This window comes from Notolepis coatsorum (assembly GCF_963971535.1).
Source record: "Notolepis coatsorum genome assembly, chromosome: 1".
NCBI lineage: Eukaryota > Metazoa > Chordata > Actinopteri > Aulopiformes > Paralepididae > Notolepis > Notolepis coatsorum.
Window position 1 is genome coordinate 53,657,352 of NC_140165.1, and position 23,525 is coordinate 53,680,876.

Consider the following 23,525-nt stretch of genomic DNA (forward strand, 5'->3'; position numbering starts at 1 on the left):
CATACGTACCGGGAATATACACGGCGTTAATTAATTGCCACAATTTCAATTATAGCCTTTTTAGTTAGTCACACCGCTATTCGATATTGTTCGATAGGATTGAAATGTTACATTTTCGGTCTTCGGTAGCGCTCAAGGAGTTGTTTCATCAATCCCACCTCCTAAAGAAGCGTCCTTCTTTGACAGGTATCGTCGGCAACAACAAAGCGTCCCCGTTAACCGTCGTCTATTGCTTCTCCTTCAGCACCGGATGGAGACCCGCCTCGCGCGCCGCCGCCTCGCGCCACAAGCAGCACGCGACGACCAGAGCTCTCTGCTCCAAGAGCGACGTCACTAGCGGCGCAGGGAGCAACCATGACGCCGCCGCCAAGGAGACGGCGACAGAGAAGTGAGCTAGACGCTATAGGCTGACCGTTAAGTTAACGGCGTTAACCCTATAGCTGTGACGAGCTTAGCTAGATATTAAGCGCTAGATACTGTTTACTTTGCCCCCCCCCCCTTAGTTTAGTTTAACTAGATACTGTTTACTTTGCCCCCCCCCCTTTAGTTTAGTTTAACCCTTTCACTGCCACACGACAGAAGGTTAACCCTTTACTATCACTTTAGTGTGATGATAGTAAAGGGTTAACCTTCTGTCGTGTGGCAGTGAAAGGGTTAACCGGCTGTTGTGTGTGTGTGGCAGTGAAAGGGTTAACCTTATGTGTATTATTGTCGCAGTGAAAGGGTTAAAACAGTATTCGTAGTGTGGCAGCTAGATACTGTTTACTTTGCCCCCCCTCTTAGTTTAGTTTAATTAGGATATTATTTGAGCCCAACTGGGCTATTCTTACAAGAGTCCTCCTCATCATAAAAAAAAATCACTTTGATGGATACAAACAAACAAACCAACATGTGTACAAGTAAAACAGTTTAAAACCCACAATTATCTCCATACACTTTATTTATACACACGCAGCGTGAGGCAGCTGGTCGTGATGACGACGCTGCCGTCGTTACAGATGAGCCTCTCATCATGACCACCAGCATCGGCCACAAGCTGTCTCTAGCGCATCTCTAGCCGGCGATTACATTCTGCATCGACGGCACGTGTCATACTGTGCTCAGCTGTTGACATTGGATAATTAATGTTGATAAACGTGCAGCAATACCCAGGACCGCACATTGTGGCAACCCGACCTGACAGACCTGACCAGCTTGTCTCAGATTTATTATTGCCTGCAAGATTATTTTCCCGTAAGTGGGAGACCTGCATCAGCTCAATGATTTGTGTAGGTCAGGCAATATTATGCGCACTGTGTTATCTAGGTCCCAACTCGTCCCATCTTTAACATGATGCTGATGATGGCACATGCATTTGTCAATGGATGTAGCACTGTCATTCTGTATTTTTGTGGGGCTCTGTTTGACGTGGCACCCTATCAGCAAGTGAGTATTTGTTGAAGCTGATATGACTGTAATTGAATATCTCTGGCGGAGGTAATTGCCTGACGAGACATAATTGGTAACTGCTGAAAGTGCCTTGAGTAGGGGAGTCCTCTAATGGAATAAACCCACAGTAGGTTAAGTGCGTTCTGCCAAGTGCCCACTGCATCACAAGTTGACATGGGCAGCTTTTGACTTTATTCAGGAGTCAATGAACGCATCACAGACTTCCCTAAATGATTCTGAGGCAGTTGTGTTGCTATCAAGTTGATGCTCATCAAATCTCATCCTAGGTCTTTCCTGTGCTCCTTCCTTGTGGTAAAAGCAGTTGAAATTGCTCCTAGAAATTGTACAGTCTCATCCCTAAATAAAAAAATAAAATAAAAAGGTTTTAGTACTTCAGAGTGCTTTTCCATTTCCATTGTGAGGTAACTGTTTTGGGTGACGCCCTTTGCCTTCCTGCCAGATAGTGATTCTAGCCAGAGTCTGATTTCCGTCCTGCCAGATAGTGCTTGATTGATTGATTGATTGAAAACTTTATTAACAAATTGCAGAATGAGTACAGTATGGCTCAATACACACAATTGTTAAGGGGATGCAGACCAGAGAAATACTTTCGTCTTGTTTACATCAGGGTCCCCCATTTTCAATTCATCATAACATATAATACATACATACACGACATACAGATAGACAGTACTGCTACATCTATACATTTATGACATACCAGATTTGCAAATACAGTACTGTTTGTACTGTTTGCTTCTAGCCAGACTGTGCGATCTGTTAGAACAGCTCTTATTGGACAGGTGTTTGAACACAGATGAAGACATTACACATATGTATGCTCTCTTCCATCATGTTGGTCCGACCTGGTCCCATCGAAGGTTTGAACAAATGACAAACGACTCAGAATTGGGCATTTCATTTGCATCTTGGGGGTCTTTCAGCCTCTTATTTGTATGAGATTTGAGTTCAAAAGTCACCACGTTATGCAGAGACCTGCAGAATACCTAGATGTAGTGCCGAGTTAGCAGAGAGGGGCCCCCAAGCCAAAAATAAGAATATCCAAGGAGGGACCTCAGTAGTTTGTTTTAAGATCTGGGGAGCTGCCATGTCACTGCAGTATCTTTGGCTAGGTTCAGACTGCAGGTGAAAGTGGCCCAAATTAGATAAAACATTTTCAGTGGAGGGACAGTGAGGTGTTTATTAGGCAGGGGTGTAAAGTACTTGAGCAATTGTACTTCATTACAATACTTAAGTACTGTTTTTGGGGATTTGTACTTTACTCGAGTATTATTATGTTTTACTCCTTTAAAATGCAGACCTACAAAGTACAAATCTCGCAGGTCCTACCTTATACGTATTTGAGGTGATACTCGAGCAAAACCAGAGGGGACGTCTCATAACCGCTATGTGTTTGAAAGCACAATGAAAGAAGAAATGTCTCTCTTTCATCTCCTCCTTGTCCCCAATATCATCTGCTCGAATTAGCTGACCTCCTCCACTGCACATACTGTACAACTTATAAATTAAACTGACTTCAGTGTCCTCCATGTTTACAGTACCTTTTGTTATTGTTCATTTGCAAATGCGGGTCAGTTCAGGAGCCTGACCAGTTCACACTGAAATCTGATATTGGCCACATAAAAAAAAAAAAAAATGTGAACAGCAAAACAAAAATAAATCTGATCTGAGAAATGAATCCAAATTGAGTGCTAAGGCTTGCAGTGTTAACGGAGCCTTTGTGACTCGCTCAGTTGGCTTTCTTTATAAAGGTGGAGAGGGCAGTCAGGATTCGCACAAGGTTCTTGAAGTGCTTAAAGTGCTTGATTTCTGACAAAAAAAATCAAGGCCTGGAAATCCTTCAAAACAGCTCATTTTTTAACGAGGTGCTTAAAAAGTCCTTGAAATTCAAATCAACCATTCGCATTGAAGTTTTTTTTTCAAAATCAAATATTTTTTTTTATCTAAAGTGTAACACATTTTCGGAAATGGAGTTTAAGCCATAAATATTGGGTCCGAATTTTTTTAATAAAAAAAACATGCATTTAAAAGTGAATTGTATCCTTTTAACTCAATGGCTGCCAACAACGATTTAATACGTGTTTGTCCATCAATCGAATAACGCCAACCACGTATATATACGTTATTGGATCGTTATTTCTTTTATTCGCTATTTCCATTTATAAATCACCCAGGATGGCTGTGGTACCATTATGCAATGTGTCTGAGATCGCAAAGATCCAATGCCGCCACCTGGTGGTATGCGGACGATGTCGCACTTCCTTTCTGACTCTGTGTATGGGGCTGTGCGTCATTGAAATTCATCCGAGCGGAGTTTTTGAGTAACGTGGACCGAGGGGTATACATGATCGCATTGAATCGCTTTCGGGACGCCAGATTCATTATGCTGTGGGGGGTTATGGCGTGGGCCAAATGGACATACGATCTAGCAGATGGCAATCAAATAATTGGAATATTCTTTTTGTAATCTCACCGGCCACAAGTAAGAGCAATTTAAATGTCAATTTCAGCTTGGTTGTGCATTTCTTTTTCTTTTTTTTTCATTGTACTAACGAATGCCGTTATTGACAATCAATTAATCAGAAACGACCCCCCCCCCCTTTCATGCATGCATGATGGAACATAATATACCGATCATATGCATTTGAATTTTTTATTGTAGCGTGTATAGGGACGAAATGCCAATGGATTAAGTATAATATGCGTCGCAGCCTATTATACTGGCCTTCCAGGAATTACCCTAAACCGCTCTAAATCCATACTTATATTCACCACGGTATAAAACGGGAATGTATGGATGGAAAAAAGATTCCTTTTTCACATCTTGAACGATAGATACTCGATGCCAAATGGGCCATAGTATTGCATATATAGCTATAATATTTAAATAGTTATAGCCCTGCAAACAAGGTGAGCGACTCCATAGGTTTAATGCGTTGGCAGAACATAGTCATATCCCGTTCCCAACGTGGCGGTCAATGAGTTAAAATGAAAAACTGTGCTTGGAAAAGTACTTGAAAGTCCTTGAATTTCATTTAGAAATGTCTGTGGGAACCCTGGGGCAGTGAGTGAGTTTGCTCTGAATCCCCCTCCCTGCCCCCGCTGCTGTGTTTTTATCACGCTGCATAAAGAAAAGACACAAAACAAACTCTACATTTAGATTCCGACAGGGCAAAATCCATAATCAAATCCTTTTTGTTGTTATTTATAGCCAACTTTATGCAGCCCAATGCGGTCACATTATTTCAGCGCATTACGTCGAGCCACAGCGTTAATATTTCCCCTCATAGTAATTTCAACAACAGGTAATTTCCAAACGTGGAACAGACACCAGGCAGAATTGTGATTATCCAACACGTCCACTATATATAAAGCCACACAGAGGGATGGACCTCCAGAGCAAAGTTACCAGACCACCTACAACTCTTCAAAATAGTTCTTCAGACAACGCCCCCTCATGAAAACCACCTATATTGAACAAATAATTGATAATGGACAAAAGATCAAAATATATGTTCCTTATGCTTTCAGCTAATGCACTGAAGGCGAAACATTATTATTTTCCTGTTATCAAATACTATTTGAATCGGCAATGCAGTCCCAGCTGAACCGTACTGAACCGAAAACCTTCACCCCAAAACAGTGACATGAACCGAGCCGTGATCTTTGCGAACCGTTCCACCCCTGCCTCCCGGCACTATGTCAGACCAGGTCGGCTCTCCAGGGAGTGATGAAGGAAGTCATTAGCAGGCGTAACATGTCTCCACGTGCGGCTGGAGGAGGAGCTCTCTTCTGCCCCCTGTTGGGCCTGTGTGGTCCCACAGGACAGGCTTTGCTCCAGAGTTCTAGGCCATATCTAAGATAAAATAAGATATTCCTTTATTGATCATCATCCCCTTAGGCCTGGAAAATTCAGGCGTCATACTGTAGCAGCATGGGGGAGGGGAGGTACAGGTATGGGCATGGCAATAGTAGAAGACATAAATATAGGCAATACAACTATAGTAGAGATACAAATAAGCAGTGTAAACAATATAATTAACTCTGAATATGAGCAAGTAAGCAGTGTAATCAAAAATCAATTCCTTATTTATCACACACTCATTTTTAGTCATCTCAACAATAGAACGCATTAGGCTAAATCCCACTCCCGGGTTGACTTGTTTGATATGGGACATGTGATTAAAACACCACTGTCTGTGGTCTGATCTACTGTATAACATGTTATGACGAACAGACCTTTCGTCAGGGGGGTCACCTAGGGGTCGGTCCCTTAAGGATGAAAAGCTGGGATTGGGAAACGAGCTCCAAGCTGTGAGAGATGTTAGATACTTTGACAATGATGAAGGGATTTTCCTTCCGTCGGCCTGAACTGACATGCAACACTGCTGACGGAGAAGGCTACAGTATAGCAGATGTGCTACCACCAGTCACCAAAACAGCTGGTTTATTTCCTAGGATATTATTGAACCTGTGGCAATAAAATGCCTCATTGACCGTATCTGCTCTAGGTCCCCCCCACTCGCTTCCATTCACGGACAATTTGCTTTACTTGTCGGTCAACTGTAAGGAGCCTCTTTGCTTAGCTGATGGGTTGTGTTAGCAACAACAATGCCCCCCCCCCCCCCCGAGGACACATCTTTAGTGAATGTCACATTAGGAAGCCTGCTCTTTCTGAACATAGAAACCAACCAAGCCTATTAGGAAGCCTGCTCGTTCTCACATAGAAACCAACCAAGCCTATTAGGAAGCCTGCTCTTTCTGAACATAGAAACCAACCAAGCCTATTGGAAGCCTGCTCTTTCTGAACATAGAAACCAACCAAGCCTATTAGGAAGCCTGCTCTTTCTGAACATAGAAACCAACCAAGCCTATTAGGAAGCCTGCTCTTTCTGAACATAGAAACCAACCAAGCCTATTAGGAAGCCTGCTCGTTCTCACATAGAAACCAACCAAGCCTATTAGGAAGTCTGCTCTTTCTGAACATAGAAACCAACCAAGCCTATTGGAAGCCTGCTCTTTCTGAACATAGAAACCAACCAAGCCTATTAGGAAGCTGCTCTTTCTCACATAGAAACCAACCAAGCCTATTAGGAAGCCTGCTCTTTCTGAACATAGAAACCAAGCAAGCCTATTAGGAAGCCTGCTCTTTCTCACATAGAAACCAACCAACCAAGCCTATTAGGAAGCCTGCTCTTTCTCAGCATAGAAACCAACGAGCCCATTTATCCCCTGAATAATAGTGTTTAGAATCCAGAGAGCGGCCGCCTGCCCCGCTGACAGTATTTTTCCACATTTAGTTTTCTTGTACCAAATCCCGAGTCCTGGCATTGATTCTGCCTACTGTATGAGTTCTGAAGAGCCGACATTCTGCCTAATGTATGAGTTCTGAAGAGCCGACAGGACGAGATGAGTCATCCACTAATACAGACAGATTGATTTCTGCGGTACCGCCTGTCAACGGTTAACAATTTGTCTACTGCAGACCCGAACCAATTTACTGTGATAACTCTTGAGGGAAGCCAGGAGGATTCATCGGGCTCGTCCAATAAATATGGCAGGCAAAGCGACTGCATCTAGACAGAGGCCTTGTCTCGTCAAAATAAGCGTTTTTGTGGCTGCGTTGATTTGTGTCAATTAAATAAAAATAGCTTAGGCTATTTAGTAGGCCTTTAGTACAGATAAGCTAGTCTGTGTCCACTGTCCCAAGTTGTAAGCAGACCAGACTGCATTGTTGACAGAGTGTAATGGAGGCGGCCTGTTATGAACAACAATGGTCCTTTACAGCTAATGGTTTCCAACGTGGGGTCTGGGGACCTCCTTGAGGGTCTCGATTGTTTTTTTGGAATAGTTTAATGTCACTTTAATTACTAGAGGTTAGAGATCAATGAGAAAATGTATAGGATTGACTATTCTGATAACATGTTTTACTTTCTCCACTGGTGTCTTGGCTACCAAAATGCTGAAAAACAAACGCAAGAAAAAGTTTGAGAACTTCAAGCTTTACAGGACACTTGCAATGGAGAGAGACTCCTACATCAAACACATGCCTCATTATGTGTCACTTCATAGTCCAGGCTTTGGAAAGTTTTTCTTTTTCCACAGGCGGAAGCAAACGCAGAACAGCGTAGCAGCTAGTGCTGGGCCGAGATTCGATTTTAATTCGCAGCTTCGAGATAAAAAAAAGAAAGAAAAATATTATAAATTATTTTAAATTATTATTATTATTATTATATATTTTTTTATGTTGTGGGACTTGTACAGCACTTTGATCAACTTTGTCAGTGCTGTAAAGTTTAAACCTTTTTAAATCTTAGACAAACGAAACACTTTGCTTTCATGAAATATTGTAAGCCATCATTTGAGGCTTTATAAAAGCAGCACAATGAACACAAATCTGTCAGTGCCGAGTCCGACCTCATCTTAAATAACAAACGGCATTGCTTGTTGTAGTTAACAAAGAGAGGCAGACTTGATTTTGCACACAAAAAATATATATGTTCTTTTTTTTTTAATATTCAAATTTTATTTTCATATTCGAATCCCATGCCCATCGAATGAAGCTTCGAAGTATTTAAGACAGCCCTAGTAGCAGCTACCGTGGCCCGCAAGGAAGGCTCAGAAACAGGGACTTACTGTGTGAGGCGTCACACTCACAGTTGACCTCGAAAGCTTCCGGCACGACCGCAGGAGAGGGGGAGAAAGACAGAGAGACAGAGAGGGGGGAGGGAGGGCTGGCGGGTTTGGTGCTGAAGGCTGAGTGGGCATTAATTATGTTAGTGAAGGCCCAGATGTTAGATGTTCCACCTCTCTCTCCTCCTGGCTGCAGGGAGCACCGGTGGGTGTTCTCAAGACGACGGGCTCACCGGCCCAAAGACAGTACACTTTGTCATTATGTCACTGTGCCGCTTAAAACAAGTTTTAATTAACAAGGTTATTATCTGTTGTGTGTACTGTGTGTTTCACTCGGTCTCTGTTTACCGCCCCAGTCTCTGAACTGCAAGGTGGGATTTCTCTGAAACTGTTTCTATTTGTGTCCATCTAATCTTGGGAGACCCGTGTGTTTTTCTTTTTTTCTTTCAAATATTCCATATGCTTCAAATGTTTCAAAAGATATTGGAATGTAAAAAGAAAAATGAATGGCATCTCTGAGATTGGTGTATTAGTATTAATAGGCTATACGTCTGCATATTGTGAAAAATGTCTGCCTGGATCTGTATCGCATGTTGTTGTTGATGACGATGTGAGTTGCCAATTGATACTAATTCAGTATTATTCCCTCTGCACACTTCTCTCTCCCTCTCGTTGATCCGCTTGCTTTACGTTTGTGTGTAAGTATATCATGTATCTCTTTTTGTTTTGATCATGTTGCAGTAGAAGTAGTTTTTCCAGGAAAAGCCGCTGCTCTTCCAACACTGCTCTCTTTCTACCTTTTTAAAATGTCCTCTGCCCCGCAAGCGTATGCGCTTGACCCCCCCCCCCCCCCCCCCTCCCCACTGACGTGTGTTGCAGCTTGCCTCACTAGCAGACATCAGCCCTCCAGTAATGAGGTCAGAAATGGACCAATGCATACAAACAAACAAGCGAGAAAAGCCATGCGTTTTCACACGTTGATATCGATTGTAATCCGAGTGACATTTTAACAGTTTTCTTTTGTTATTTTTATTTTGTACCCGTTCTCAGGGTCTAAAACGCCAAGCGGCTAGTGGACTTAATGGGTGTGATGAGGAATTCCTATTTTGTGTCTCTTAAAGGTCCATGGTCCAGGGGTTTGACACCAAGGTCTCAAAAGCACTTGGTCCAAAGGAAAGGTCATGTTCACTTGCCCCCCCCCCCCCAAAAGTGTCCGTTATAAACAATGTTTTACTTGAAATGCGACGCAGAGCTCTTCTGTAGCCTATACTGTTCACGACGAGACGGACAGAGAGAGAGAGAGAGAGAGACACTCGAACCAAACTGGTTTTAGCTTGCGCAGCAGATTAAATACTGAAGATACTTTGATACTGGGATAGTTTTACACTTGTGTACTTTCTTGAATAGGGCTGCACGATTCTTGCTAAAATGTGAATCACGGGGTGCCCAAGTGGCGAACCATGTAACACGGTGCGTCGCGAAGCGGCCGACCCGGGTTCGATTCCCGGACCCGGCTTCCTTTGCCGAATGTCTTCCCCCCGCTCTGTCTCCCATTCTTCCTCTCTCTCTCTCTACCGGACTGCCCGGTAGTAAAAACAATAAAAAATCGACCAAAAAAAAATTATATTTGAATCACGATTCTCGCACACGATTTATTGCACTCTTTCTTAAAAAACAGACAACATAACATATATCAAAGTGCTTGACTTAAACTTAAACATAACATATATGAAAGTACTTGACTTAAACTTAAGTCTCTTGTAACATACAAAATAACTCTAGTCCGAATCGTCATCATTTAAAAAAGTTAAGTAAAAAGTAAAAATATATATATTTTTTTTTAATAAAAGAAAATCATCATAATTTAGAAATGAGATTGCATAGGACTATGAATCGAGATCGCGATTTTTCTTCGATTAATCGTGCAGACCTACTTGTTGTGTATCTTTTGAACACATTTAGGATTTTCCTTTTCCTGTTTAAACATCACAGCAGTGTAACCTACAGGAACTGTCGCGTCTAAGTAACAAGGTGCAAAATGTGACAAATTATTTGCTGCTGTCGTCTGTTTCAGTGAAGCTAAGCCAGACTTGACAGAGTTTTGTTTTTGACATGATGCTGTTCTGCTTATTGCTGGCTGGCAGTAGGTGAGATAAAACTGCTCTATAATCTTCCCCACATAATTGATGGTCGTTGTGCATAAGGTGTGGCACCTTTAATTAAGATCTATGGGTGAATTGGAAGATTATATTATGGAAACACATCCAAATAGGCTACTGGCAAGCGATTCAATAATGTTCTCCGTTATAATCAGACCAGTGCCGCCGACTTTGTCGTCTCGTCTGACGATGGATGACGGGGCAGCTGGTGCATGACTGTGAGAGGGAAGGGGGGGGGGGGGGGGAATGTGCGAATAGCGGACAAAATAAAGGTTGCTTCTCTGTCTCCAACACTAAAAAAAGAAACAAATGAAAAACAACCATCAAAAGCCCACTTGCCCTTTCGGGACGACCAGAAAGCAAACTCCATTTGTCCCGATTTATTATTATTATAATTATTTTGCTTGCCCCATGGCAACCGGGCAACCGTTAGTATCAATGGCTGATCGTCTGAGTCATTTCTGGGCAGCTGATGACAGGACCTACCTACTAAAGCTCACCTCCTTCAGACTTTTTGACATACTAGTGCCGTCTCAGTCCGAGCCCGGCCCTTGGCCCCCATTGCCCCTGTCCCATGATGCAATGCAGGACCTCATGAGCTTGTGCCCCCCCCCCCCTAGCTCCCGAAGCTTTGTACAAATCCAATTTGGCGTCGATATGAATCATAGCCGAGAGCTTGTCGAGCTATTTCCTATCTACCTCCTAACACACAGTACTAACTCTCTTCTCTTGAGTTTGAGTGGACTTGGAACTGCTGCTTTTAATACCAGTCGGTGAATGATGTGCCCCCACGGCCCTTTTGGCATCGCTCCACCTCGTGGCTGCAACGGACATGTAGCCCCAGTCGTTACAACGGGGTTCGCACAAGGTCCTTGAAGTGCTTAAAGTGCTTGATTTTTTTAAAGAAAAAGTCAAGGCCTGGAATTCCTTAAACAGCCCATTTTTTAACAAGGTGCTTAAAAAGTCCTTGAAATAAAAATCAACCATTCACATTGAAAGTTTTGTTCATCCATGATATTGGATCCGATTTATTTTTCTATAAAAAAAACTGGATTTACTTAAAAGTGAAGTGCATCCTTTTAAATAGTAAGATGTCTATTTAGTGCTTAGGAAAGTACTTGAATTTCATTTTGCAATGTCTGTGGGGACCCTGTTACAAGTCACGCACCGGCCTCTCAAAGCAGCAAGGATGAATACGCCTGTAATAAACCCTGTAGCCACGCGGAGACAATGCGCACGAGGCACGGCCCCTTCCCGACTGGTATTCTGACAAGTGTTTTTCCTCGTTCAAGCCGGGGCCTGTGCAGCGTAACAACACTCACCGCTTCTCCTTCCAGTAGAAACGCTAGTTACCTCCGCCGCAGTGTCACCCGTTTCCCTTACATGTGATGCTTAAAGGGGGAGTGGGCGAGCTGTTGTCTTTCTCACAGGCTCTGTCTGGTCCCCCTCCTCCAGGAGAAGGAAGGCAGGCGTACTGCCGAGCCTGGAGGACCTTCTCTTCTACACCATCGCTGAAGGACAAGAGAAGATCCCTGCACACAAATTCACAGCGGTGAGTGTTTTTAAGCAGTTGAATTACAGCCGGGGTAATTTGGCGTGTGGGCTGGCAGCGTGGCTAGTCTGTTTTAGGGATGCACCGATAGCGACGCTGGTATCCCATCTTTCCCGGTCCTCATCAACGCCTAAAGTGATGAAAGTTAAATTAATCATGTGACTTAAGTCCTATTATGAGGTAACGGATTAGGTCAGAAAGTCGGGACTAGGGCTGGGTTAAAAAAATCTATTTCCCGATTCTGAATCGATCTTCATTTGAATGAGCGATTATCGATTTTATAAAATCCCAAGATCGATCTTAAATTTTTTTTAAATTGAAATTATAATAAAAAATATAATAATAATAATTCAGCTTAACCTTTAGTCGTCGACAGACATAGATAATGATTGTGGAAATACAACAAATCTACGAAACCACTTACTGAGACATCACCCAGACAGACGTGAGATTCTTAATGTAAACATTGATATTTTTAACAATGCAAGATGTTAGAGGGTTCCTTGAACCATTATAATTTTATAGCATTGAATCGAATTTAATCGGAAATCGTTCGATTCGGGACCTTGTGAATCGGGAATCTAATTTAATCGGAAATCAAATCGATTCGGGACCTTGTGAATCAGAATCTAATTTAATCAGAAATCAAATCGATTCGGGACCTTGTGAATCGAATCGATTCAGGAAATCAGTGGCGATACCCAGCCTTAGTCGGGACCAATCGGATCCAAGGCAGCAGATTCGTGTCGATTATTCAACCATTCTTTCTTGATGCAGGCGATTTGATGAACCTTTAGGAATCCCAGTACATCGATAACATATTTCTGATGACGTCTCATGATGCTCCATGTGCATGTTTGCGCCACAAAAGGTGAAAGGTCATGGCTACGTAAACTCTGGTGTTTATTTACCACGTTTAGTTACCAGGTGTAACTTCTTGGTGGTAAATGTGTGACATTTCCAACTTTACGAGTTGACGAGAACCGCCGAACACACCTTTTTAGTCGACACTGTTCCGTAAAAGTAATGAATAAGAACTCTCTATTAGCAGATGACCTGTTACATAAAGCCTAGTGCTTGGATCTATATTGGCAGTGGAGCGAAGAAGACATCTCTAGTATTGTGATATATTATGTTTTATTTTTTATTTTATGCTTATTTCTATTACCAGCACCTTAAGTTTGAGTCCCTGAATGAATGAATGAATGAAAACTTTATTTAACAGATTGCAGAATGGGTACAATACAGTACGGCTCAATACACACAATTGTTAAGGGGATGCAGACCTGAGAAAGACGTTTGTCTTGTTTCCATCAGGGTCCCCCATTTTCAATTCATATAGACATTTATGACATACACAACATACATGACATTTATGGCATAGGGACATATAGGTATTTAGTACTGATACATTTGTGACTTAAACGGTATTCAAATATACAGTACTGTTACCCCTAGATCCTGACAGAGTATATACATATGATGGGGAGGGGACTGTACATTAGGAGGGGGTGGGTGGGTGGGAGAGAAATATACATACGGCGGGGAGGGAATATATACATGCGGTGGGGAGGAGACTGTCTATTAGGAGGTGGTGGGGGTTTTGGGCATTTACGGTGGCCAGTTTCGAATTGCAGCCTCCCGTAGGTGCTCTTTAAGAGCGGTTTTGAATGTGGGTAGGGATTCACATTCCTTTACAGCTTTGGGTAGGGCGTTCCACATTGATGTGGCATAATTGCGAAACGTGTTTAGTCCCTTGTTTGAGCCAAATCTGGGTTTAACATGATTTGTTGAGCTTCCTCTGGTGTAGTGGTTGTGGTATTCACTGACCTTTGGGAAGTATTTTGACATGTACATGGGTACCTTAGTCGTATAGTGTATCTTGTAGACCAGGCCCATTGCAAGTTGCTGTACTCTGTTGTCTACTCTAAGCCATCCTAGGTTGTCAAAGTGGGCAGGGGTGAGGTGGGTTCTGGGGGTAAGGTCAAGTAGTAGTCTGACCAGTTTGTTTTGTGATGTTTGTAATTTTGTTTTAAGCGCCTTTGAGGTGCTTTGGTACCATGAGGTGCACGCATAGTCGTAGTACCCTTGAATGAGTGCTCCTGCCAGAGTCTTCAGGGTATTCTTGTTTACCAGAGAGGAGATCCGGTACAAGAATCTAGTTCATTGGTTGACTTTTTTTTTATTACATTGGATGCCATTTTGTCACAGGAAAGATTTGCCTCTAGGATGGAACCCAGGTAGGTAATTTCGTCTTTCCTTGTGACAATATTCTCACCCACTGCAACTGAGAAGCCGTCGGTCTTGCTGAGTTTGTTATTTGAACCGAAGAGAATGGACTCTGTTTTGCCCATGTGTAATGATAGTTTGTTATCAGCGAGCCATATGCAGATTTTGCCTAGTTCCGAGCTGAGGGTTTTTTCAACCTGCAACTTGTTCTTGTCAGAGACCAGCAGGGCTGAGTCGTCCGCAAACAGGAACAAGTTGCAGTCACAGGCTAATCGTTGTACGCAAGTATAATAATAATAATAAACTTTATTTGTGTAGCACCTTTCATACAGAAACTGCAGCTCAAAGTGCTTCACAACAGAAAAAAGACGGGCATAAAATGAGCACATAAAGTGCAAACCTCCCTCTCAGGGCAAACCTCCCTCTCAGGGCAAATCTTCCTCTCAGGGTGCAGTTCTAGGCCTGGGTCCTACATAGTTTTAAAGCCCGACAGTCTTTCTTGTTTGATACCCACACAGTTTAATACCTGACAGTTTTGAATCTGTAATAAAAGCAATAGACAGAGTAAAATAGTGCAGTGTAATAAAATAGTAGAATTCAAATTATGCAACAGTGCAGTGCAATAGAATTAAGCAAAATAGAATGGACAGAGTAAAATAGTGCTACAGTACAATCAACAGCGGAGTGTATTAAAAGGCTATGGTGAAGAGGTACGTTTTTAGCTTTTTTTTTATATATATATATTAAGATATCTAGCTTCCCCAATGTCCATAGGTAGTGTGTTCCATAACTTTGGCAACCAATATTATTTAAGGCCTAACAAAATAAATAGTTTGGTTCCTGTTGGTTGTCAGTTAAGGCCATGGGTAGGTAGGTAGGGAATTTGTTTTATTTAAAAAATGTTCTCCCACGGCGACTATGGATAGGTAATTTGAATTTCTTTATTTAATAAAATGTTTCACGACAACATGGATGCATGTACTCTGCCAGCATGTACTAAAGGTTAAAATACAAAGACACTGTACTACAAAAGTACAATGTACAAAGGTAGCAGTATTAAAATACTTGCTTTTTATATATTCTCATTATTGACATGGACTGCACTTTTTTACTAAGATTGAATAAAACTTTGAAATTTAAAAAAAAAAAAATTTTATACAAACTCATCAAATAAATTTGGGTCGCACATAAATCGCCAGGGTCGGTCGGCAACCGGAACCAAACTATTTATTTTGCATGGTCTAACGACGATAAAGTCTTATTCTATTCCACCGGCAGGCTCTTAAAACCACGGGGCTGCGCACAGGCGACCCCCGGCTGAAGGAGTGCATGGAGATGCTGAAGGTGACCATGAAGACCACGTCGGACGGACTCCTGGACCGCCACCTCTTCAAGAAGTGAGGAACCGTCTGTAGTGTGCTAGTGAAGGGGTTAACCGTCTGTAGTGAAGGGTTAACCTTCTGTAGTGTGGTAGTGAAAGGTTAACCGTCTGTAGTGAAAGGTTAACCTTCTGTAGTGTGGTAGTGAAAGGGTTAACCTTCTGTAGTGTGGTAGTAAAAGGTTAACCTTCTGTAGTGTGATAGTGAAAGGTTAACCATCTGTAGTGTGGTAGTGAAAGGGTTAACCTTCTGTAGTGTGGTAGTAAAAGGTTAACCTTCTGTAGTGTGGTAGTGAAAGGTTAACCATCTGTAGTGTGGTAGTGAAAGGGTTAACCTTCTGTAGTGTGGTAGTAAAAGGTTAACCTTCTGTAGTGTGGTAGTGAAAGGGTTAACTTCCAGTATGTTGCCACTGTGGCTCAATGTTACTGATCAGTGGACAGCTGTGTTTCAATGAGTCAATTACTCCTACTGCTCTAGAAAACGTAACGTTAACACTTTAAGGACCAGCCACGTATATATACGTGTTTCGGTGCCATGCGTTGTGGACCAGAGGCACGTATATAGCCGTGGCAAGTTGTTATTGTTTTATTCCATATTAATAACCGGATCAAGATCCCCGATCGACTCTGCAGATCTACCCGCCTCTGTGGAATCGGCAACATGCAATACCGGCCAGATCCTCTTAGGGGCGCCATCGCTCCACTGCAGTATCGTTGTGGGCGAATGGATTTTTTTTTTACCCTCCAACGGAGTATCATATATTACTCTGATCACAAACCAACAGCATGCATCGTGTATCACGTTTCGAAGCGGAGATTTCACCATGGAATAAGGGGATTTATCATCAACCAATGGACATATCGATCTACCAGATGCCGATCGATAACGGGGAAATGCTGCCGGGTATCACACAGGCTGACTGTAAGACATTTATCACCTAATTTATAGCCGGATCGGAGCTTGCTGTGCAACGCAAGCAATCGATCTGTGAATGTGGCTACTTACACGGACACTGTATTGGTAATCAATAATACCAATCGACGTCCCCCGCCGCCCCCCTTTCATCCATAGATGCTCTGGGATAGTCCGGATCATAAGCAGTTTGTGTTATTTCATTAGCATATATACAACGGAAATGCCGTTGAATATAACGTTAATAGCCTTTAGCTCTATAACTAGCTTTCCAGAAAATAGATGATACGAAATCTGCGATAAAGCTTATATTCACGGCGCTATAAAATGACAACCTACCGATGGATTATTTTTTTCTTTAAGCCATTCTGAAGGGACGGTTTATGCACTCAATTGACAATGAGAATGGACAGATAGCAACACTATAAAGTATAGATATAGCTGTTAGAGGGCGGCTACGTGGCGTAGTGGGCAAGGCGCTCGCCACGAATGCGGAGACGCTGGGCTCGTCAGTTCGAGCCCAGCGCTCCACATTGCTTTCAGTTTAGCTGGTCGTCCGTACTAATACACATTGGCCATATTAGGGGGTGGGAAACTGATGGGTGGGGATCGGGCGTTGTGGACAGCGACTCCTACAGGTCGGTTGGTGCGCCTGCACAGTAGAATCAGGAAGTGTCGGGGGCAGCGTGAGCCTCCCACGCGTTACTCCTCGCCACTGAGAGATCGAGCTGCGCAGGTGAAAAGATGCGACTGCTGTTACCTCAAGTACCGGAGGGGACTTGTGCTATGTATGACTTAGTCCACATTGCAGCCGGCTTGTGGGAGGCAAGAAACAGCGTCTGTGACAGGGGAGGGTTGAATTGGATGATACGAAATTGGGATGGGAGAAAATATAGAAAAATGGGAGAAAAAGTGGATCAAAAAAAAATATATAGCTGTTAGAAAACCCACATGTTTGTTTACATTCCCCGGTCCTCTAGCCACTAATTAGACTAAGCCCATCGGTCGTCAAAGTGTTAAGACGTCCTTTTTCATAAAAAATTTAATAAATAACAAAATTTTTACATAAGGTTTACAATTACGCCTACTGCTTTTTATCACAATACAGATTTTAAATGGCATTACAACCTGCACTAGAGCAAAACACAGAATGTTGTGTTAACTAAACCCTAAGTCGACGCGCGACAGAGCAGGCACGGCTGCATGACGGCCCGGGGGAAGCGGCCCTGGGCGCTGGGGGATGCACAGGGATCCTCCAGGGACGTAGGGAGGCGCTCGCTGCATCACACACGCTCGTAAACATGCCTTGCCGCTGCAGCTTCTGGCTGGGGACCCGACGCGCTCTCGTTTCCAGCTGTCTTATTTATAGGTCGAAACCTTGGCACAGAAAGAGAGAGAGAGTGTGTGTGAGTAACCCATGTGGCCGCTTTGCAGGGTTACCAAACCACAACAACAATTAAAAGTGATTTTAAACCTGCAATGTGTAACTTTTTCATGGAATAATAATATCGCTCCTTTAGCACAGAAAACGGTCCCAAACCCCAGTGGAATTGCTCCTTCGAGTCCTTCTGGTCAGGCAGTGGCGTGAAATCCTTTCTGCAAACAGAAAGTGTGCAACATGTCACCCTGTTTGTTTGTCTTGCGTAGCCATACCTCTCTCCACACTACGTTACCCTCCGAGTGGCTGACCCCATTATCGTTCCGCTATAGGAGGGGGGCGGGGACACTTGTGCTTGTTTTGTATTTCTTTAAAACCAATCACAATAATCCTGGGAGGCAATCAGCCGCTGGTCGTCAAAATGCCGATATTCATTGATCGATGGTCTCGATAAACGAGTATAAGGAGGGATCAGATGACACAAAACGCACGAGACAAGTCTCCTTACGCGCGGCGACAGCTGACCCATCAGGTGACGTAACGATACCCGACTTGAAGCAAACAAACGCTGACTATGAAGAAGCGCTGGCAGCCTCGACAGATCAACAAAGAGACATATTCATAACGGAACAGCTCTTCTGTAACAGAAGGCGAGCAGAAGTTAACCCTTTCACTACCACACTACCCAATGGTTAACCCTTTCACTGCGACGATACAGAAGGTTAACCGCAGTGGTGCGTTCCTGAAATCAACTGGGATTGCACTCGCTATTTGCATATCAATAGCGCCGGTCGTCAGGTGTGTTAAATACGACCGGCGCTATTGATATGCAAATAGCGAGTACTTATCTGGGCTTGCACGTAGTGCACCCCCGTCCCATGAAGAACGCATGCCTGGTTAACCGTCTGTAGTGTGGTAGTGTAAGGGTTAACCTTCTGTAGTGTTGTAGTGAAAGGGTTAAACCAACAAAATTAAAAAGATCTTGGACCCAGTAAATGGTAAATGGTGCATTTATATAGTGCTTTTATCCAAAGCGCTTTACAATTTGTTCCTCACATTCACTCACACATTCACACAACATGCAAGGTGCTCATCGGGAGCAAGTGACTCTTGCTCATGGACATTTCGAACCGGGAACCTCCGGATTACCAGGCGACTGCTCTACCTCCCGAGCCACTGTCGCCCCCCACTACTCGGTGGATGGTTATCTATCATGTTTTAACCGTCAGTAGTGTGCTAGTAAAGGGTTAACCTGCTGTAGTGTGGCAGTGAAAGGGTTAATTAACCTGCTGTGTATTGTCGCAGTGAAAGGGTTAACTGTTTGGTTGTGTGGCAGTGAAAGGGTTAATAAGAGAGTACTGTAGTGTTGGTGAGTAGACGACGACCACAATGTGTTGTGCTAACGGCTCAGCCGAAGCTGCTTTCTGTTTCCCAGCAGAGGCCTGACTGAACGGACATAGCTACACTATCGTTATTGACATTGCCATGAATAAATAATGCTACAGGATAAATGGAAGGCTTTAAATAGACCCCCCCTCCCTGTGATCGATCGGCTGCTGGCTGGTATTGGCTGATACTGCTTCCAGTGGCCCCAGAAATCCTGATCGGGGCCTCCCCGAGAAAGTAGACTATGTGATATCTGACCTACACCTTCTGTCTTTTGACAATGAATGTACATCGCATCGTATCACTCTTACTCACTCGTTTTAGATAATGAGATTTGAAAACATCACTCATCTCAACACCAACGGACTTACCGGGTGTATGGTTCTTTTTCTGAAAGAATACATTTTATTCAAAGGAGGACCTCAGTGCTGCGTTGTGTTGGTGTCAGTAAATATTCCCAGCTGAACGTAGACATACACTGTTATGTCTTATCTTCCTCCCTTCTCTCTCTATCACTCTCTCTCTCTGTCTATTTCTCTCTCTCTCTCTCTCTCTCTCTCTCTCTCCCTCCCCTCCCAGGTGTGTCCAGAGTAACATTGTGCTGCTGACCCAGGCCTTCAGGAAGAAGTTTGTGATCCCTGACTTCCAGTCCTTCTGTTCCCACATTGACGAGGTGTACCACAGCGCCAAGAATCTGTCAGGAGGACAGGTGGGCAGGGGGACGGGGGTTCAGGGGGACACAGAGGACTGTCAAGAGGATGTGGTGAATATAAATTGGGGCGGGGCGTCGTCTGTCGATCTCTTGGATTCACTCTGGCCTTTCATCAGAACTCTTTAAAAATCCAACCCGATCTTTTCCTTCCTGTGAAAAATAAATGAGTTTTTTCTTTCTTTTTTGAATTAAATAATTTATCTTAGTTGACAGACGTTCAAGGGAATTTTTTTTTTAAATTGTTGCCTGTTTTTTCGCACGTCACATAGCGGGGGAAACGCTTTTGCCCTTCAGATTCCCTAAAATGGTTTGTTTGGCTTCTTCATTACTAACTAACTAAGGGGCGGAGTTAACGAGACACTTCACCAAATTTTTTTTTTATAAAAAAATAAATGCAGATTTCTTTGCACATAATCTCACCCGTTTTGTTCATTCATTGAGTTTGATGGTTATTGCGAGTAAATTAGTTTGAATATGGCCACCAGTGATGTCATCGGGAGATATTGAGTCCTTGTGTTGTGTTAATTACAGCTCAATAAAACTACATGGTATTGCTCATTTGTACTACATGTCATGGAGCTGTAATTAAAGCAACACGCCAACCTTTTTGCGAAATTAGCTTATTTGCCATCTACCCTGGAGTTAGACAAGCAGATACATACCCTTTTCTTCTCTGTGCATGCATTAGGCTTAGGGAACAGCCGCACCTTTAGCCTAGCTTAGCATCATTCACTGGTAGGTGTGCCAGTGTAGCCTAGTTCCCAACAGTCATGAAATACACTCTAAATACAACTCCAAAACTTTCCAAAACAATAATTAGACATTTTGGTTTTCTAAGCAGATATATAATTGGAATTTTTTTTGCCGAACCACTGCTGCCTGGGCGCAGTGATTTCATCACCTCAAAAGCAATTTTTTTCAAAGTAAATATGTTGTGTTTTTTTGGTGAATTGTCCCTTTAACTGCATGGACATCTGCCACTGGGGCTCTAATCTTTACTTCATTTAACCGCCTTGGTCAAACAACCCTGCTGTGTAGGGCTTGGGAAGTGGGTGGGGAGTTAAGGCGGTTGCTATGCGTCGCTGGGGGCGGTTGCTATGCGTCGCTAGGGACACCGGACGCCATCTTCGCTGGGTCACCTGTGTGGACTTGTACTGAGGAAGATCTGTGAGATGCACAGAGACGGAGGGGGACGGAGAGAAAGGAGGGTCGGGGTTTCTCCCACGGCCGTGAGCCCATCTGTAACCAAGACCTCCAGACCATCACCTGTCAACACGCTCAGGACCGGAGTGATCCTCTACAGATACCTGAAATCACCTTCCCAAGCCGTAGAATCTTCCTATATTATAGGAAGATTCTACGTCCTGCAATATGGCCACTTTTAAGCTCTCCGCTTAGCAATTTGTACGTTAGGGTTGGGTACCGTTCACATTTGAACCCACAGTACCTGTTCCTGGAATTCGGTATCGCTACCCAACGGTACCTTTTTCTTTCCAGTACTTAACTCTCTGTAATAACAAAAAACATTATTTCAGTTTCTTACAGTTGTAAGAAAATAAGTTCAAACTTCTCAATTTCAACATTGTTATTTATTTAGAACATTTTGTTATTTATTGTTGTAACACACCACACGAAATAAATCATATGTTTTTAAATGTTTAAATATCAACATTATCTGGCCATCCTCTGTAAATATGACCAAACTCCTCTGACCTTGTCTGGTCTTTCTCAAGACCCAAGAGACAGTAATATATATTTGTGGAAAAGGGTCCCTCTTGTCTAGTATATTACACTCTAAACATGTAAAGGCACTGAAATTTGGTACCGATTGGTAGTACCGTTGTAATTCGGTCGGTACCCATAAAAGTACAGAGTTCGGTACCCAACCCTATTGTATGTTGTGTTGCCGAATGCTGCAAAAAAATCCATATTCTTGTGGTTGTGGTGTGTTGTCATTGTGTTAGGTGGCTGACTACATCCCCCAGCTGGCCCGGTTCAGCCCAGATCTCTGGGCCGTGTCCCTGTGCACCGTCGACGGACAAAGGTACTGAAATCTAGCTCGTCAAATCATGGCTCATTCAGTGTTCACAGATCATGTGTCTTAACCCTTTCACTACCACACTACAGAAGGTTAACCTTTCACTACTACTACTACTACACTTTTCACTAGTGTGGTAGTGAAAGGGTTAACCGTATGTAGCGTGGTAGTGAAAGGGTTAACCATCTAGTGTGGTAGTGAAAGGGTTAACCTTCTGTAGTGTGGTAGTGAAAGGGTTAACCTTCTGTAGTGTGGTAGTGAAAGGGCTAACCTGTAGTGGTAGTGAAAGGGTTAACCCTTTGTCATGTGGCAGTGAGAGTGTTAACCTTCTGTATTGTGGTAGTGAAAGGGTTAACCATCTAGTGTGGTAGTGAAAGTGTTAACGGTCTAGTGTGGTAGTGAAAGAGTTAACCTTCTGTAGTGTGGTAGTGAAAGGGTTAAAAAGGTCTTACATTTCATCTGAATTTTAGGCCTTAAAAAGAGCTTGCATATGATTTTGATAGGTCTCTTGATAGATTAGGAAGTTACTTCTAGGTTGCGATGACTTCTCTGTATCGTGTTTAAATGAGTTTGAAATGTCCGGGCTGCCAAGTAAGCAGTAATTGGTCATTTTCCTTCATACTTTTTACCAGTATGGCCGTGAAATAGGTATTAAATTGGTCAAATGAAGTGGTCGTTAAAATATCTGTATCTTGTTGAATCCTGCAGGAACCTTAGGCCAAAACACTAGCACTGTTGCTGTTGTGAAGGATCAGATTAAACCGAATATGTATATTTATTTATATATATATATTTAATTGTATTTGTATATCGTTTGATATCCCCTGTATATTCCTTGTACAATATGCATTGAATATCCCTTTAGTCTACTAAACAGCCCATAATAGTTTCATTCTACCATTGGACGAGAACCTGGCGCCAGGTTGCCATACCCCTAGGTCCAAGTTCAATCGTGCCGCCTAACATGTCGAGGCAACCCCCGGTTCCGCGCAGGAATATGTCGGGCGAAATACGAATGGTACTATTTGTTCATAGCGCATATATATATGGCGCAAGTAAAGTAGAACTTTCTTTTAGTCCAGTTCTTTACCCTCCAACAGAGTGACAGACGCGAAGCCTCCCCACGACGCACGTGTGGTGTAGTAAGGCCTACTTGGCCCAGAATAGGCATTGAGATATCGTGTAGATTAATAGTTGAATAGTCATAGTTTGGCACTATACCGTCGAGTTGGACGTATTCTATTAAGCTAATAATAGTCTATTTATGTATGGTGCATCGTTCGGTTAGAGTTCTAAAGTTATCAGTACCCCCATCGTTCCTGACGTTATCTGGACGCTTAACCAGGCTGGTCAGACCCCTAGTGGTGATTGCATCCGAGGAGCTCCGGGCCAAGAGCGACTGGACCTGTATATTGGATTACTCTACCCGGACGACGGCGAGCCTTCCACGGCTTGGATTATGCTTTGTGTGCTTTGATTATTCCATGGATAAAGGCCAACACTGCGGAGTGTTGGAACTACCCCCCGGAGAGGACTCCAGGTGAGACGGCGCTCTACACGTGAGGTCGCCTCACGTCTCTTCGTTGTGGACCGGCAGCTACCGTCCACAGAGGGTCCAGCTGTATTCGTCTGCGGCCCGAGGTTCTGTGGGCACCGTGTCCAAGACTTTGGATTCTCCCAAGACACCGTCGGCCAGAT

At 43.2% G+C, this 23,525-nt stretch overlaps 1 protein-coding gene across 1 annotated transcript in view; it reads left to right on the forward strand.

Annotated features, from left to right (window-relative positions):
* Positions 1-23,525, forward strand: part of glsa (glutaminase a) — an 84,211-nt gene continuing 60,686 nt past the window's right edge. The window contains exons 1-5 of the mRNA XM_084313579.1: positions 1-388; positions 11,703-11,793; positions 15,301-15,419; positions 19,657-19,786; positions 21,754-21,833. Coding sequence (XP_084169705.1) covers positions 105-388; positions 11,703-11,793; positions 15,301-15,419; positions 19,657-19,786; positions 21,754-21,833 — 704 coding nt within the window. The 5' untranslated portion in view covers positions 1-104. The remainder of the gene's footprint in view (positions 389-11,702; positions 11,794-15,300; positions 15,420-19,656; positions 19,787-21,753; positions 21,834-23,525) is intronic.